Source organism: Tarenaya hassleriana, unplaced genomic scaffold (assembly GCF_000463585.1).
Source record: "Tarenaya hassleriana unplaced genomic scaffold, ASM46358v1 Cleome5, whole genome shotgun sequence".
NCBI classification, from domain to species: Eukaryota; Viridiplantae; Streptophyta; class Magnoliopsida; order Brassicales; family Cleomaceae; genus Tarenaya; species Tarenaya hassleriana.
In genome coordinates, this window is record NW_010967707.1 from 1,736,987 (window position 1) to 1,753,143 (window position 16,157).

A 16,157-nucleotide genomic window follows, 5' to 3' on the forward strand; every position below is an offset into this window, starting at 1 on the left:
ATCTAAAGATACTCGTCGAGATTACGGCGGAGAGCGAGCTCTCGTCAGTCCTGGAGACAGCTTTCGCGGCGACTCCGGCAGAGGACCTCGACGAAAAGCTGATGGTCGTGTTGTCCGGAAACAGAGATGTACGGGGAGAGAAGTGGTTACTGAGGGAGGTGGGGTTGGCGTGAAGAAGATTGCGGGATAGAGAAGTCGCCATTGTTGATCAGAGAGCGTGGGAGTTCTACACGGAGCAAGTGCTTTTATATAAATGGATAAATATACATATAATATAATATAATGCATATGTATATTATATTAATTATACGTGCCATAATGATTATGATAAAAAGGGAATATCCTGCGGTGTTTGGCTCTCCAACATTTACTTTATTTTTCTTTTTCATTGATTTGAATATTCAAAAGATGTTCACTTTAGAATTTTGGACCAACTCTACATTTCTTAATTACATAAAAAGAAAAATAAACCTGAAAAATCATGAAATTTTTGTTGTCACATTATGAAAGTTAATATGAAATATGTGTAATCATGTCACGGTGTTCGAGAGAATGCATGTTCTTGGACTTGAGGTTCTCAAAAACATTGAACGCGTTGGACCGTCGGTCGATCTATTATAATTTCAATGTTGAAAAAACAAATTGGGCACGTTTATAATGTTGATTAACGAATTTTGAGGAAAAATCTAACCGCCCATTAATTGCATTTACACGTAATCTCCAATATGAGATAAAAAAATCCATTCACGTCCCTCGGACGCTATATGCCATGTGGCTGCTGTGACATCACAATCTTATAATTTTAGTTATTGGATAATATTAATGTAGATAAGATATAAGACACTTCGTATTTCGTATATTTAGTGGACAGTATGTACATACACACACACATTAGAATCTTAATAAGTTTATCATATTTAACAGATACTAGACATATACACACATGTTATTTTAAATCGAAAATAACTTGAGAAAAGATAAGTATATCATATTTATTTAACAGGCATTTTTTATGTGAGAAAAAAACGGATATGGTTAATTTACATATTATATATTATATGTGAAATTTTCTCTGTAACTGTCACTGTCACAACTCCGAATAATGAACATTATCATCCACTTACGTCGCACATATTTTACGGGTGGACTAAAAAAAACATAGGGTATTAAATTCTTTCTGAAAAGACCATAATCATTACAATATAATAATTAATTTTAAATATAGTTGTAATTAATTTTAAATGAAACGATAAAAAATTCATTTGTTATATTTAAAAAATAATCACGTTTTTTTGACATTTTCACCTCCTATACGATCATAAATATTTGTTATTTTAGTCGTATATTAGTTATATATTACTCACAATAAAGGTCATAAAAAATATAAGAGAAATTCTTTTGGATTTTTTGCCCGAAAAGTGGTGTATAAATTGCAAAAAAAAAAACTCACTTTTTGGTGGTGTACCTGTGAAATATTTGCTGTAACAACTCGGGATTGTTACAGAATAATAGAACTGTTACCCACACCAACACAATCTTTTTAGCGTGCTTTGTCCTCATTCGCACACATCCCGTAAAGTACTTCTCTAGAACTTATTCATCCTAAAACTATTCTAAAACGAGAACGCTCAACTTTGGAATTCTCTTGAGATGACATCTTGTTCCTATGAGTTGTTCAATCAATTCTTTTAACTTATTTTTGACTGTATAGTCTTATACCTACACAGGCCTGGAGTCTCTCTCATGGTGCATTCACATCCCTATACCTCCTACCTAGAAGTTCGTTAGGAGCCGCTCCTTGTCTGTGCCTCTTGCACCAACGATCACTATTCATCCTTTTACGTATATCTAGACTGTCACACCTTCGATGAAATGGATCATTTGAATAAAATACCCCAAATAATACCGTACTGGTGAAGGCCCTCCATCTATAGCCCAGACCGGTTATGGGTTAACAAGAGAAACATCTGGGTCATATATATATACACATGCGAATATGATAAAAACACACAACACAGAGATGAAGTCGGAAACTGAACTGTGTAAAGTCTCATCAAGAGTCAAGACACAAGTGAAGAAGAAGCAAGAACATACACATGCTTTCGAGTTTACGCACTTTGGTAAAAGTATAAATGATTTATAGAACACAAAATGATAGAATTTCAATCTGCTTGTAAAATGTTATTGAAAATCCTTTTTCAAATAAACCCATCTAACAGTTCTGATTTCAGACAAAAACTGTTCATATTCTCTTCTGATACGACGAGGCCTGAAGAATCATTTGGCAACTTGTGGAAAGGAACATGGCCTTTTAAGAATCCGATATATTATTCCATCGTTCATTTATCACTGCCCAAAGATAGCTTTTTGTTCTTTTTTTTGCCAACGGGATTGAAGGAATATAAGAAAGACAACCATATCTTTTGAAAACAACTGGTCAAGATTCAGTTTGGTCACAAAGATTATAGGGTACAAATTCTTTTTTTTTTTAACAGGCCAGTAGGGGAGCTTTGACACACCTTAACCGGTGTTGCCGTTGTAACTAGAGGTCACGGGTTCGTTTTCTGCAAAAAACCTCTTGTAGAATATTTCTGCAATGTAAGGTTGCATACAATACACCCTTATGGTGGGATCTCTTTCTGGATCTTCGTACGGGATATTTTGTGTACCGGGTTGCCCTGTACAAGTCCAATATTCTTATAGCATCTGCAGAAAATGGTCCATAAAATGAACCAATACCCATCCATACATTATGCTTCTTTTCTTTCTGCAACAAAGTTTAAGCAGAAACAACACAAGATTGTATGCTCTATCAAAATGCTAATCTCGGTATCTTACTGGAAAAAGCAAATATCAAATCAGCAAATTTCTGTCGGTCTCCTGACAACACCAAGACAGGAAAAAATGTTCTGTCCCGAGCGAATCATTTTGGAACCTACCGAAAGTTTTTCAACTTTTATCTCTCTCTGAGACAGAGGATTCTTGTTCTTCCTTCTTCTGCATATATATATATATATATAGTGTGGTATTGGAGCCATTGAATTCCCATACCACATCAAGCAATACAACTCACCTACCTGAAACTCGAAACCTCGGTTTGGTTGGTTGAGTTCAGACCCAGGTTTGCTATCATGGGTTCTCAGTTCTAATCCTCTGCAAAAGAAGAACCACCTCTAGCGTTACTTCTTCCTCTAAGAAACCAACCCTAATTTCGTTGAGAAATGGACAAGGTGATGAGGATGTCGTCGGAGAAAGGGGTGGTTATATTCAGCAAGAGCTCGTGTTGTCTGTCCTACGCTGTCCAAGTTCTCTTCCAAGATATAGGGGTTCATCCAACGGTCCACGAGATCGACACCGACCCCGATTGCCGGGAAATCGAGAAGGCCCTGATGAGGATCGGTTGTTCCACGCCGGTCCCAGCCGTCTTCATCGGCGGCAAACTCATCGGCTCGACCAATGAAGTCATGTCTCTCCACCTAAGAGGCTCTCTGGTTCCTCTGGTCAAAACCATCACAGGCTAACTTTGTGTCAAATGTGGGGTTCAAAAGCTACTAACTATGGAGATTGGTCTGAATAAGCAGAGAGAGACTTCAGCTTTGTAATCTGTTACATGTAGTTCCATTGCTGGTTGTGTAATCTGGGGCAAGTGTAAAATTGTATTTGATGCAGTCAGTATATACATACGTATGATTATTTGACATGACGAAAGTATGAGATTCGTGGACAAGCCATAAGGACATAACTATATAACATTAAGCAGGCAGAACATTTTTTTAAAGAGAGTTTTAAAAGCATATTTCTACAGGTACAGTAACGAGTACAGACAAATACGTTGTCTGAATTGCAACTCCAACCGAACAGAACAGAACAGAACAATGAGATTTCCTTTTTTTTTTTTTTGTTACTTGGGCTCCTTGGCTTTGGAGTTTGGAGGAGTGGGGAAAATCTCTGTGAATTCTGGTGGAGCGACATTGGACACTGAAGTGACTTTAACGGGATATACTTCTGTTACTTCCTCGGTCTTCTCGTCCAAGTAGACAACGTCCTGCATTGTCAGCTGGTGATATTCAACTACCTCTCTTAGAAACCGATTTTCCCGGGCATATACCGAGTTCTCGTGAGCCAACCGAGCCTTCTCTGCAAGCAGTGTTTCGAGTTGAAGTCGTATCTATACGAGCAACACACAAGATTCAGGAGACAGAGCATTAGGTACAGCAAAAGATCAAGTTAGTTCTTGATTGATTTTGTGTTTTCTTGGAAGATCTATGATATCAAATTGGAAGAAAGCGAAACCAGTAGAGGGATGGAAATAACATTCGGTACCAGATCATCATCCTCTGGGCTGTCTCCTCTGTTATGACTCTCTCGAAGAACCTTGTTTTCCTCCTCCAGCTGGGCACATCGTTGCTTTGCAAAGGCCAGGTCAGCTTTTACTGTCTTCAGCTCCCGGAGAAGCAGCTTTGCTTTGGTTGCCATGGCCATTGCAACCTGACAGACAAATTTGCAGGAACATCATGATTTTATCTTGACACAACAGCAGATGCAGCGAGAAAGAGAAAGGCCCACTCTTAGCTTTATACATGGAATATGATTTGAACCCTTATCTCACAGAATATGATTTGAACAAAGCCATTTATTTACCAGAATATCTGACACCTTTTTGAGGCTTTACGGTTAAATAATTACGATTGCAGAAGACTAAATTCAAGAACCCAGAAATGATATCAGAAATAGGGGTAACAGATGTAAGCATGTTTTTGCTGTTGAACCAATGATACAGAGTTGCCACCTTACGTCGCGAGATGCCTTTAGTTGAATCTCTAAGTCCGTCAGAGTCTGGGAATTCTGCTGGTTCGGCTGAGATTGTTTCACAGCCTGATTCCGTGAAACAGAACCACTTCCTGGCTTCTTCTTGATTTTTTTACGCGTCTCTTGAATGATACCCGCAGTACGGTTCTCCACAACTGTAAAACCCTCCTAAAAAAGGGAAACCACATAATTTCAGGAACAAGATTGTTAACATGGTAAAGACAACAAGGGGAAGTACAGAAAGAAGAAATGAATACGCATGCCTCATTACATGCATGCATTTGCAGAAGTAAAGCAAGAAATAAATGGATGTATATCCAACGAACAGACAGGCATCCCTGCAAACCAAAATCGTATAGGCGGCAAGGAACGCACGTACACAGCTAATAAGGAACTAACCTCGACCACGCTACCAATTGTGCCTCCGATGTAATTTAAGGATGATGTGATTGCATCTAAGCTTCTCTGCAATGAATGGTTCTCAACTTTCTTGCCCATCTTACTGGCTTCCTGGAACAGAAGAATTTCAAATTCCAATTTCAACAAGATAAGATTGCATCTTGCAGGGGAAATAGGAAAACACATGTGACAGGGAACAAAGAGTCGTGTCCCAAGAAGAATGTGACATTGTGACAAAACTTTCTGGAGTAGTCTTCACCTTAGTTCCTAAAGCCTGGGAAGGCATGTCTTGCGGCGTTCTGGAGGGACTTTGAGACGGTATGTTTGGGTCGTCCTCATCCAAAAGAGCCTTGGCTTTGCTGGCCAAAGTTCCCCAGAAGCTCCGTTTTGGTTCGTTCAAACTTTTCATGGACGTGTACTCATGGGGCTTCACCTCTTGTTCGATTGAAGAAGCAAACTGCAATTACGAGATATACCGGAGAATTCAACAACGAAACATTTCAAACGAAGCACACAGAGTAACCCAGAAACCATCCTAAACATTCGAACTGACGGAAGCCCAAACAAAAGGGTTCGAATTCAAACAAAATGAATTTCATACGCAATATTAGGCATCCCGAATACGCCACAAGGAAAATAAACGAACACTTGCATCATCCAATACTAGCAAACACAGAATCGAAAAAAGGGGAAAAGAATAAAATGAACCATGGGAGGAGCTCGAGCGGGAGAGGGAGAGGAGTAGGCAGAGGAAAGAGAAGAATCTCTGTGAGCCGAAGACGCTCTTATGGCCTTCGCCGCTAGCGACGGCGTCTCCGACGATGAAGACGAAGATGAAAATGACCTCTCCGACGTCATCGCTTTCTTCTCCAAATCCATGTCCAGATCCGCGAGTTCCTCAAACCTGAAATTCTCGCTCCCGTCGATCTTCATCTACTGCTGTGACACTCATCGATCTCAAGCATCGGCCAAGCACAAGGCGATGTCAATTCGTCGATCTAGGGTTTTCGAACGAACATTTCTCAGACGAGTTTCTTCAGATCCTTGGAGATGTTGCCATAATTTCCGCGTCAACGCCAGTTGTTCACTCACTCCTGACGTGTCGGTCCGGTTCAAACATTTTTCCGGTTTTCTAAATCTTGGTACTCGCCATAATCATAATCATAATAATAATAATAAATTATTATGATTATTATTATTTCACCAAAATGGTAAAAGTCAAAAAATGGTTAACGTCATAGGGAGAAACAAAATAGAGAGAAAATAGTATTTTCAAAAGATGTTAATTGTTAAGTATTGCGATCCGATAATTATGAAATTATTATTTTATTTAGAATTCAGATACAAATTAAAAAAACTAAAAAATCATTTACAAAGAAAGAAAGCACCTCGAAGTGCAAAGTAGAAAGTCCAAGAGCAGCAAGCCCTTTTTATTCGAATGAAAATATTATATCCAGAAAGGAAAGATTAAAAACAAATAAATAAAAGAATGAATGGTGCAAACACAATGGATATTAAATAGTGAAAATGATTTTTATTTGAATAATAATAACGTGACGTCGGTCCAGTTGGGGCCCGATTTGAAAAGGAGCCATCGATGGGAATGGATATAACTACAGAGGACCCGACACACTTAAAGCCTTGGCCAATGAGATTCATCCACTTGGTCCAAAGCCCGCATTTGCCGGAGCCCATTTTCCACGTCATCCCGACTACAACCCCTCATCTTCCCCCAAGGGTCATTAAATATCACTATTAGGAGATACCAATCTCCATTTGTCCATCGTATCTTATCCATGAACATACATATACATAAATGTGTACAACTCCCGTATTTCTTTACGCAATAAATACCGTATTATACCATGACAAGCGTTTTATCAATGACTAATTCAATGATAGAGTTTTTTCAAAAATAAATATTATAAAACTAATAAATTCAGAGATTAGAAGGATTCATCGCATGCATGCATGCACGCACCTTCAAGCTCTTGTGGGAGCGGAAACTACCATGCAAGCAGTGATCCTGTCCGAGAGAAGCGATAGGGACACGTGGAAGGATTTGATTGGAGTAGAGGAAAGTTAGTACAGATTCTGGGGTGGTGACGTGGAGAATCGGCACCCACGGCTTTGGGAGGTGAAACGACGGCCACTCGTTTTGCAGGGACAGAGAGACACGTCACTTCCGGAGACAAACCTCGTCTCTTCTGCTCCGTCACATGCTTCCGACCCCTCTCCCCTTTCACTGTTGTTACCTACCTGTCACGTACGGCTTTTTTTTATCATCAATCAATTACTGTATACAAATTCACACTAAAAAAATTGCATATTTATATACGTATACAAACATGCACTTATATATATACATATGTATATCTATAATCAGTCGTGGGTTCGATTCCTTGCTAGTTTATCTACATCGATTACGGCCAATTTAAATCCCCATGCATATGTTACGGGAGCGTGGGTGTGGGATGAGATTTACCTATACAACGTGTACACGAAGATAACATGTTTCCATGTTAATAAAAAATAATAGGGCATGGAAAAAGTGAAAAAGGGGCGGAACTAATGGACCATTCACGAAGATGGAATTAAGGGATAACGAGGCATCACGTAACGACAAATAAAACAACAAGACAAATCATCAACGGAGAGTTAATTTAATTGATGGGTCCATATGATTGACGCCTTACTTTGCATTCCATTTATAGACGCCTCTCCACCTGCATCTTCTTCATCACCCAGAGAGAGAGAGAGAGAGGGAGACGATGGCAAATGGAGGAAACCCCATCAACATGATGATGTCTTCGGCCATGGAAAGAACCGATCAGTGGTATGTCTTTCAGTATGTTCAGCTCTAACGCCATAACCAAACTCTTCCGTTGAAATAAATTTATGCGTGTGTGTGGATTTGATCTGTGCAGGGTTTTCTCTCAGGACATTCCCACTGATGTCGTCGTTGAAGTCTGCGAAGCCAACTTCTCGCTTCACAAGGTACCCTTTCTGTTCCATCTCCATGGAAGGTACCCTTTCGTACATGGACGGATGAGTGATGGTTTCTTTCATGGCCACGTGCCTATATTTTGTCGCAGTTCATGTTGGTGGCGAAGAGCAACTACATCAGAAAGCTGATAATGGAATCTAAAGACACAGATCTCACAAGAATCGATCTTTCCGACATCCCGGGAGGTCCTGAGATGTTCGAGAAAGCTGCCAAGTTCTGCTATGGCGTCAACTTCGAGATCACCGTCCAGAACGTGGCGGCTCTCCACTGCGCCGCCGAGTTTCTGCAGATGACCGACAAATACTGCGACAGTAACCTCGCGGGAAGAACCCAAGATTTCCTTTCTCAGGTGGCTCTCTCCAGCCTCTCCGGCGCCGTTGTCGTCCTCAAGTCCTGCGAGCTTCTTCTTCCCATGGCTCAAGATCTTGGCATCGTCAAGCGCTGCTTCGACGTCATCAGCTCCAAGGTTAGTCGGTGTCTTGTGCCCTCTGAAACCGCTTGGTTGCTTCTGCATAGCATGCACATGTACGTATACATAGTTATATATGTATTTCCTAGTTCAAATATGCAAAAGACTCTCAGATATGTCCACTTTTCTGCAATTCTCCGACATTTCTCTTCTGCAACTTGCAGCATCTGAAACTCTGTTTCTGCCACTTCCTGAATCTTAATATCTTGTTTTGAAAAAATAAATCTAAAAAAGGCTTGCAACGAGGCTACGTTTCCGTGCCGATCACCGCCAAACTGGTGGACCGAGGAGCTCTGCATCTTGGACATCGATTTCTTCGCCGAGATCTTAGCCGGGATGAAGCAAAGAGGCGCTAAAGCTTCGACCTTGGCCTCTGCCCTCATCACCTACACCGAACGATCTCTGAGAGAACTTGTCCGAGACCACACGGGCCGTGGAATCAGATCCTCCGACCTCGACGACTCCGAAACCAGGACCCAACAGAGAGATCTGGTCGAAGCAATAGTGTCTCTCTTACCTTCCGAAAAGAGCGTTTTCCCGATCAATTTCCTCTGCTGCCTCCTCCGCTGCTCCATCTTCCTCAACGCCTCGTCTTCTTGCAAGAACGAGCTCGAGAAACGCATCTCTTCAGTCCTAGAGCACGTGACTGTTGACGATCTCCTCGTACCGTCCTTCACTTACGACGGGGAACGTCTTCTTGATCTGGACAGCGTGAGGAGGATAATCTCTGGGTTTGTTGAGAAGGAGAAGAGCGTGGGAGTCTTCAATGGCGGAGATTTCAGAGGGGTTTGCTCTGCTTCTCTTCGGACAGTGGCAAAGACAGTGGACGCATACTTGGCAGAGATAGCAACGTACGGCGAACTAAGCATCTCCAAGTTCAACGGGATCGCGAATCTCGTCCCGAAATCCGCGAGAAAAGTGGACGACGACCTCTACCGGGCGGTCGACATATTCCTGAAATCTCACCCGAATCTCGACGAGATCGAACGCGAAAAAGTCTGCAGTTCCATCGACCCTTTGAAGCTTTCTTACGAAGCTCGCCTCCACGCGTCACAGAACAAGCGTTTACCTGTAAACATCGTGCTTCACGCTCTCTACTACGACCAGCTCAAGCTGAGGAGTGGCGTCGAGGAAAGAGACGCGCCCGAGGGCTTAGCCATTCGAGGGCAGTTGCAGACGGACGTATCGTTGGCGAAGGAGAATGAAGCGTTGAGGACGGAGCTGACGAAGATGAAGATGTATATTTCTGATATGCAGAAGAATCAGGGAGGAGGAGTTGGAGCTTCTTCTTCGAGCAAGAAGAGCAAACACACGTTCTTCTCGTCGGTTTCCAAGACTCTTGGAAAGCTGAATCCGTTCCGACAAGGATCTAAAGATACTTTGAACTTAGATGATGCCGGTGGAGTCGACATTACCAAGCCCAGGAGAAGAAGGTTCTCCATTTCTTGAACGGCTGACTAAGCCTCTAGTGCGTTCAGAGTCTTTGGACTAGTGTGCTCTTTTTTTCTTTTTATTTTTATGGACGCTGTATGTTTGAAGTACTTCTGCCGTTAGTTGTAATACCGACAAGGAAATCTGTGCCTTGATCCTTTTCTTTTTGTTTATGTAACCGAGTGATTAAGCTAAATACTCTGTTTATATTCATGTCTCAAGTATCTTTTAATTTTTTAGATGCGTGATGATGAATGGGTGACGTCGATCTTTCATCATGCTGACGTATTCATCAAGCGATGACGTCATGCTCGTGATTCTTGTTGACGAAATTGACCCAATATAGTAAAGCCCAAAATGTTTGTTAGACGGGCCTTGTTGGGGTTAATTCAAGGCCCATTTCAAGAGATGTCATTAGTTGCTTCATCGAAGGGAATGTAGAATGGTGAATTAAAATCAAATTTCACTAAAAGTTTTAATAATATATCGTTTTTTGTAATTTTATTTTATTCTATACGTTCTTCGATCATCAAACAAAGTGAATTTGTCAATCGCACTTTTAATTTTTAGATTTCGTTTCGCAACTCCCTCTCCCAAGAGATTTTAGAAAATTCTAGAAAGCCGATGCGTCGGTCCACCTTTCTCTGTGCGCGATGAATTGCGATTAAAGGAAGGAAAGGAACCCTGAAAAGCCCCTTTCCCCTCTCGCAGCTCTCTCCACAACCTCCATCTGTGATTCTGCCTCTCGTCCCTTCTGGGTAAGTTCCTCTTCCACATCTCTCTCTCTCTCTCTGAAGGTTGGTTCCGTGTTTTGTCTCCGTACTTCGCGTTGTGGGTATTCATTTTTTGTCTGTTGCTTTGGTGGAAATTTGGTTGAACTGAAGATCCGCTTGAACTATGGCGTCCAAACGCATTCTGAAGGAGCTCAAGGATCTTCAGAAGGATCCTCCTACCTCCTGCAGTGCCGGTATGTCCCTCTACAAGATCAAGCTTTCATCTTTTCTCTCGCTTGATTGATATCCACATCTAATGGGTCATGATGCCTTCTTTCCAACCCCTTTCTCTCTGTTATGTCGGTGGGTTTTAGTCAAAGCCCGTAAATCCTTTGGCTTTTGCCATCGGAGTTCCTCCTTAAGGAGGGTTATAGTTCAGAACATGCTGAAAGATTCGCACTTTCATGGTTTTTCATATTCGTTTGCTGTTTTCTTCTCTGTTGGATATTTAGGTGGTTCCTTTATTGGCTGAATTCTTGGTTTTTGTGACAAAGGGTTTTGTTATGCTGGGATTGCGATGCAGGTCCGGCGGCAGAAGACATGTTTCATTGGCAGGCAACGATCATGGGACCTTCTGATAGCCCTTATGCCGGCGGCGTCTTCTTAATCTCTATTCATTTTCCTCCTGATTATCCCTTCAAGCCGCCAAAGGTACTTTTATAGCCATTTGTGAGAGACTAACCTTATCATCATAAGTACAATCCATGGAGGATTGACAGTTAAACAAGGCAATTGTCATTGATGTTTTTTTTGTAACTGATACACACAAGTCTGCGAACCTTATCGATACTTGCAGTTGGAATGTTAGCATTTTAGGAACACTGGTTTCGTGGCTGGCATCTGCAGATTCTGCATACATTCTCGTGCGATTGTCTAGATTCCTGCCTCCTCCGCTGCTCCATCTTCCTCAACGCCTCGTCTTCTTGCAAGAACGAGCTCGAGAAACGCATCTCTTCAGTCCTAGAGCACGTGACTGTTGACGATCTCCTCGTACCGTCCTTCACTTACGACGGGGAACGTCTTCTTGATCTGGACATTCCTGCTGCTCTGTCTGAATTTGTCATTGCTGGCTTACTTACATACGTTCTTCAATCTTACTTCTTTCATAATTACCTACCCATTGTGTGTATGTGTTGGGATATCTGTTGTTTGATGACAATACTGTATCCGTTTCAGTTACACCATGCCATTGTTTCATCTAAGAGATGCTAGTTATCAAGGAAACTGGAAACCGTTGAATGCGTCAATCATTTCTCCTTCCAATCTCGAGTCCCTGGGAATTTCTGTTGATACAGGTTGCATTTAGGACGAAAGTGTTCCACCCGAATGTCAATAGCAACGGGAGTATATGCCTGGATATTCTCAAAGAACAATGGAGTCCTGCTCTAACGATATCCAATGTTTGTTATAGCTGCCCCCCCTTCATTGTTGATTAAAGGAATCATCTTGTTCGACTGAATGTGGCAATGGTGATAAAGCAGAGGGCTCCGTTTGTGCAGGTTCTTCTGTCCATATGCTCGTTGTTGACAGATCCGAATCCAGACGACCCTCTTGTGCCTGAGATTGCTCACATGTACAAGACCGATAGAGCGAAGTATGAGACCACTGCTCGGAGCTGGACGCAGAAGTATGCAATGGGTTAGAAGTTAAACCCATCTTGGAGAAATTGTAAGAAATTTGAGAGCTGCTACAATGGTGTGATGAACTGTGAATATTTATAACATAATGGCTTCGAAGACAAAAAAAAACCATGAAGCCAAAGGTTGTTGTCTGTCTGCTGTTTGCTGTGGCGTGTGCCAGAGAATGATGTACCACATTATTCTTGTTGAGAATTTTATGAAACGCGTTCGTATTTCTGGAATTCTAGACCGACCCAGAAACAAATCTGAATCAAGAAAGACAGATTTGTTTTAGCTTTCAAGAAGGCTGGTCTGAGGACAGGTTGTAATGGTGACCTCTCTCTCTCTCTCTCTCTCTCTTTGACCTGATCTGGGAATAAAATCTGGAGGCAAGAATGACCCATTAAACAATTGAGATTTGGTGGCAGTGTTGTGAGAGATGGGAGAAAAATGGAACCACATGCAGATTCTGGAGTGTGCAGATGAACCGCCATTAATGCTCTTCTGATCTCATGACCTAATTATTTATTGATACGCCGTCTCTTCAAGAAATCGCCAGGAAATAGATTAAAATAAGCGGAGTATGGTATGGTTACTTATTTTCTCTTCTCACACACACAGCTCAACGACGAGACGTGTGGAGAAAGCGTATTGACTTTAGACAGGAACCGCGTGTTGATCTCCATGTGAGAAACCAGACACCCAAGTCTTTTTTTAATACAGAGAGAGAGAGAGAGAGAGAGAGAGAGATTTATCATCGAAATCGCGGACACGATAAAAAGGGGCATTGGATTGGGTCCGGTCCTTCACTTCTCAAGTCGAAGCTTTTTGTCTTGTCTTTTGGGCATCTGGGTAAAGCTTTCACGATCCTTTATCACTTTTTGTCTGTTTCCTCTGGTAATCATACGATTCTCTATTACTTCATCTTTATCCATTACACAGTTCTTCGAAGTGGGTAATTGTTGAATTCTCTGTACTTTCGAGAAATTTGTGGTAAATTGGTTCTCGTCAGCTTCGCGTCTCCTTCCGCCACCTGTGTCTTCTGTTTTTGTCTTGTTGTCTCTTCGAGTTTGTCCGAATCCCTTTCGTCAATTCAATATCATCTTGAATCCAGAAGCTCGAATCTTGCTCTTGAATATCAACCACTATTTCCCTTTTCCTTTTTTCCGGGAAAAGATTGAAGGAATTCTCGAATTCGTTTCTGAGTGTTCCGCTCCTCAGCAGCCATGGCTTCTTCTACGGTAAGAACTTTGAACCCTTTGTTGAACATGTTTGCTCTCTCCAGTTGCTTATAATATCTGCAATTCATTGCAATAAAGAACCCATTGATCTGTAATGATTGGAACATCATCTCCAATTCAGGCTCATCATGCCAAGGGAAAGTTCAGGAGGTCTGCTACAAAGAAATCACACTCATGGTGGTGGAATAGTCACATCAGCCCCAAGAATTCAAGATGGCTTGCAGAGAATCTCGAGAGTAATTACCGCGTTTCCCTCTTTCGTCTGTTTCACATCACCAAATCTCTTCGTTAACGTCCCTTTTTTTTTCCATGGTGTTTTTGGGTTTTTGACAGAGATGGACGACAGTGTGAACCGCATGCTGAAGCTGATTGAGGAAGATGCCGACTCTTTTGCCCAAAAGGCTCAGATGTATTACCAGAAGAGGCCTGATCTGATCCACCTCGTCGAGGAATTCTACCGCATGTACCGTGCCTTGGCCGAGCGTTACGATCATGTCACCCGCGAACTCAGCAAGAACCTTCCTCCTTCTGAGCCTGATTCGGAGGGCTCACTCCATAGTCTGAGTCGACGTCAATCTGGTCGGCCTGAGCTTGAGCCTGAGCCTGAGCCTGAGCCTGGTCACAGCCCCGAAAATGAGGGAGAGTCTTCATCTTTGACAGATTCAGCTTCCAATTCCGATTCTGATTCTGAATCAGGATCGGTTTCTGATGACTACGAGGTGTTGAATCGGAGGATAGCTGAGCTGGAGCTTGAGCTTTCTGAGACAAAACAGAAGCTCCTCATGCAACAGGAAGTCAATGAAGATGTCTCAGCAGGTGGTTTCAATAGCGATAACGCTGTCGGTGATCAAGTTGCCATGTACGAGAGAGAGCTTAGAGAAGCTAATGAGAAGCTTCAGATCTATGAAGAAGAGATTTCAAAGCTGAAGATTGAGCTCCAGAGCTGCAATTGCAAATCCTCTGAAATCCTCAATGAAGGGAGTCTGGATTCGGATAGAGAGGTGACTGAAGATGCAGCCTCATCAAAGGTTCAGTTCTTCGAGGAAGAGCTGAGGATAGCGAAAGAGAAGCTCCTGCATTTCGAGGAAGAGACTTCTTGTCTGAAGAACGAGCTCGAGATCAGTAACGAGAAGCTTCAGAGCTTTCAATATAAGCTCGAGTCGGCTCAAAGGGAGGCCGCCTCCTACAAGAACAAGCTCAATGCAGAGAAAAGGGAAGTGACAAAGTTGCAGGAGAGGATAGCAATGTTGAAAACCAGTCTACAAGACAAAGATTACGAGATCAGGGCGCTGAAAACAGCGGTTTCCGATGCAGAACAGAAGATTTTCCCGGAGAAGGCTCAGATTAAAGCCGAGATGTCGAAGCTGCTGGAAGAACGAACCCTTTTGGGGGAGCAACTGAAAGAGCTGGAGTCGCGTGGGCGTTCGATGGAGGACGACGTAAGGAGAATGGCCAACGAGAAAGCCGAGATGGAGAAGAGACTCACGGGAGAAACCGAGAAGCTGAACACTGAAATGGCTGAAAGGAAGAGTATCATCCATAACTTAAGAGAGGAGAACAATGGGCTAAGAGGAGAGATTGCTGGTATGAGAGAAGGAGTCAGGGAGAGAGAGAGGAAGATGGAGGGAATGGGGAAGCACCTGGAGGAGCTGCACATGGAGCAGGTGAGGCTAAGAGGACGAGCCAAGGAGCTGGCGGAGGAGGCGGAGAGAACGAGGGCGGCGGCCTTAGAGATGGCCGAGCAGAAGAGAGAGGCCATCCGGCAGCTGAGTGTATCTGTGGATCATTACAAAGACGGGTACTTGAGACTTCGGACGGGCATTTCAGCCCGAGGGCTTAGCCATTCGAGGGCAGTTGCAGACGGACGTATCGTTGGCGAAGGAGAATGAAGCGTTGAGGACGGAGCTGACGAAGATGAAGATGTATATTTCTGATATGCAGAAGAATCAGGGAGGGATATCCATGATGCTTTCAAATAATATTGATATGTATTAATTCATTATGCCGAATTCGTCGGACCTGATACACAGAATCGGTGTAGAATCCAAAAACGACAGAGAAAAGAGAAGGGAAATTTTGAGATCAAGGAAAAAGAAGAGATAAAACCGGATCTGCAGAAGGCGTGACGCGAATAAGAACTCCTTCGGAGATCTCGACGGTTGACGACTGACGGTCCCTCTGACTCTTCGGATCTTTTCCAAACATCGACGGTACATGTGTGTACGTCCAGCATTGTATGGGCCTCTTTACACACACACACAAAAACATCGTATGGGCCTCTGCTTTTAAAGGCCCATCTTATCATATATTGTAGAACGCAACTCTGAGGCGCCACGTGTCGATGGTGACGTGGACAAACATGGTCTTAGTCGTCATTTCATTCCCAAGAGCCTACTGTTTTTTTTGGTG

General features: G+C 42.5%; 6 protein-coding genes across 6 annotated transcripts in view; 4 read left to right on the forward strand and 2 right to left on the reverse strand.

Moving 5' to 3' along the window:
• Positions 1-242, reverse strand: part of LOC104827395 (phospholipase A1-Igamma2, chloroplastic-like) — a 2,735-nt gene extending 2,493 nt beyond the window's left edge. Inside the window, exon 1 of the mRNA XM_019204164.1 lies at positions 21-242. Within this exon, the coding sequence (XP_019059709.1) occupies positions 21-202 (182 nt within the window). The 5' untranslated portion in view covers positions 203-242. The remainder of the gene's footprint in view (positions 1-20) is intronic.
• A 2,336-nt stretch (positions 243-2,578) lies between these two features.
• On the forward strand, positions 2,579-3,910 carry LOC104826260 (monothiol glutaredoxin-S9). The gene has a single exon (XM_010558872.2). The coding sequence runs from the start codon at positions 3,222-3,224 to the stop codon at positions 3,519-3,521; it is 300 nt and encodes a 99-aa protein (XP_010557174.1). The 5' UTR covers positions 2,579-3,221; the 3' UTR covers positions 3,522-3,910.
• Positions 3,748-6,305, reverse strand: LOC104826259. The gene is made up of 6 exons (XM_010558871.1): positions 5,917-6,305; positions 5,468-5,665; positions 5,209-5,319; positions 4,795-4,977; positions 4,324-4,488; positions 3,748-4,168 (listed from the first exon to the last, which is right to left on the reverse strand). Exons 1-6 carry the CDS (start codon positions 6,139-6,141, stop codon positions 3,902-3,904), a joined length of 1,149 nt encoding a protein of 382 aa, XP_010557173.1. The 5' UTR covers positions 6,142-6,305; the 3' UTR covers positions 3,748-3,901.
• Positions 6,306-7,932: 1,627 nt separating this feature from the next.
• Positions 7,933-10,332, forward strand: LOC104826263 (root phototropism protein 2). The gene is made up of 4 exons (XM_010558874.1): positions 7,933-8,044; positions 8,136-8,205; positions 8,304-8,681; positions 8,919-10,332. The coding sequence occupies exons 1-4, from the start codon at positions 7,980-7,982 to the stop codon at positions 10,131-10,133; spliced, it is 1,728 nt and encodes a 575-aa protein (XP_010557176.1). The 5' UTR covers positions 7,933-7,979; the 3' UTR covers positions 10,134-10,332.
• A 327-nt stretch (positions 10,333-10,659) lies between these two features.
• Positions 10,660-12,742, forward strand: LOC104826261 (ubiquitin-conjugating enzyme E2-17 kDa-like). Its single transcript, XM_010558873.2, has 5 exons — positions 10,660-10,873; positions 11,000-11,082; positions 11,412-11,539; positions 12,184-12,288; positions 12,388-12,742. The coding sequence occupies exons 2-5, from the start codon at positions 11,013-11,015 to the stop codon at positions 12,529-12,531; spliced, it is 447 nt and encodes a 148-aa protein (XP_010557175.1). The 5' UTR covers positions 10,660-10,873; positions 11,000-11,012; the 3' UTR covers positions 12,532-12,742.
• Positions 12,743-12,849: 107 nt separating this feature from the next.
• Positions 12,850-15,637, forward strand: LOC104827396 (protein NETWORKED 4B). The gene is made up of 3 exons (XM_010560569.1): positions 12,850-13,748; positions 13,870-13,984; positions 14,082-15,637. Exons 1-3 carry the CDS (start codon positions 13,734-13,736, stop codon positions 15,635-15,637), a joined length of 1,686 nt encoding a protein of 561 aa, XP_010558871.1. The 5' UTR covers positions 12,850-13,733.
• Positions 15,638-16,157: the final 520 nt, after the last annotated feature.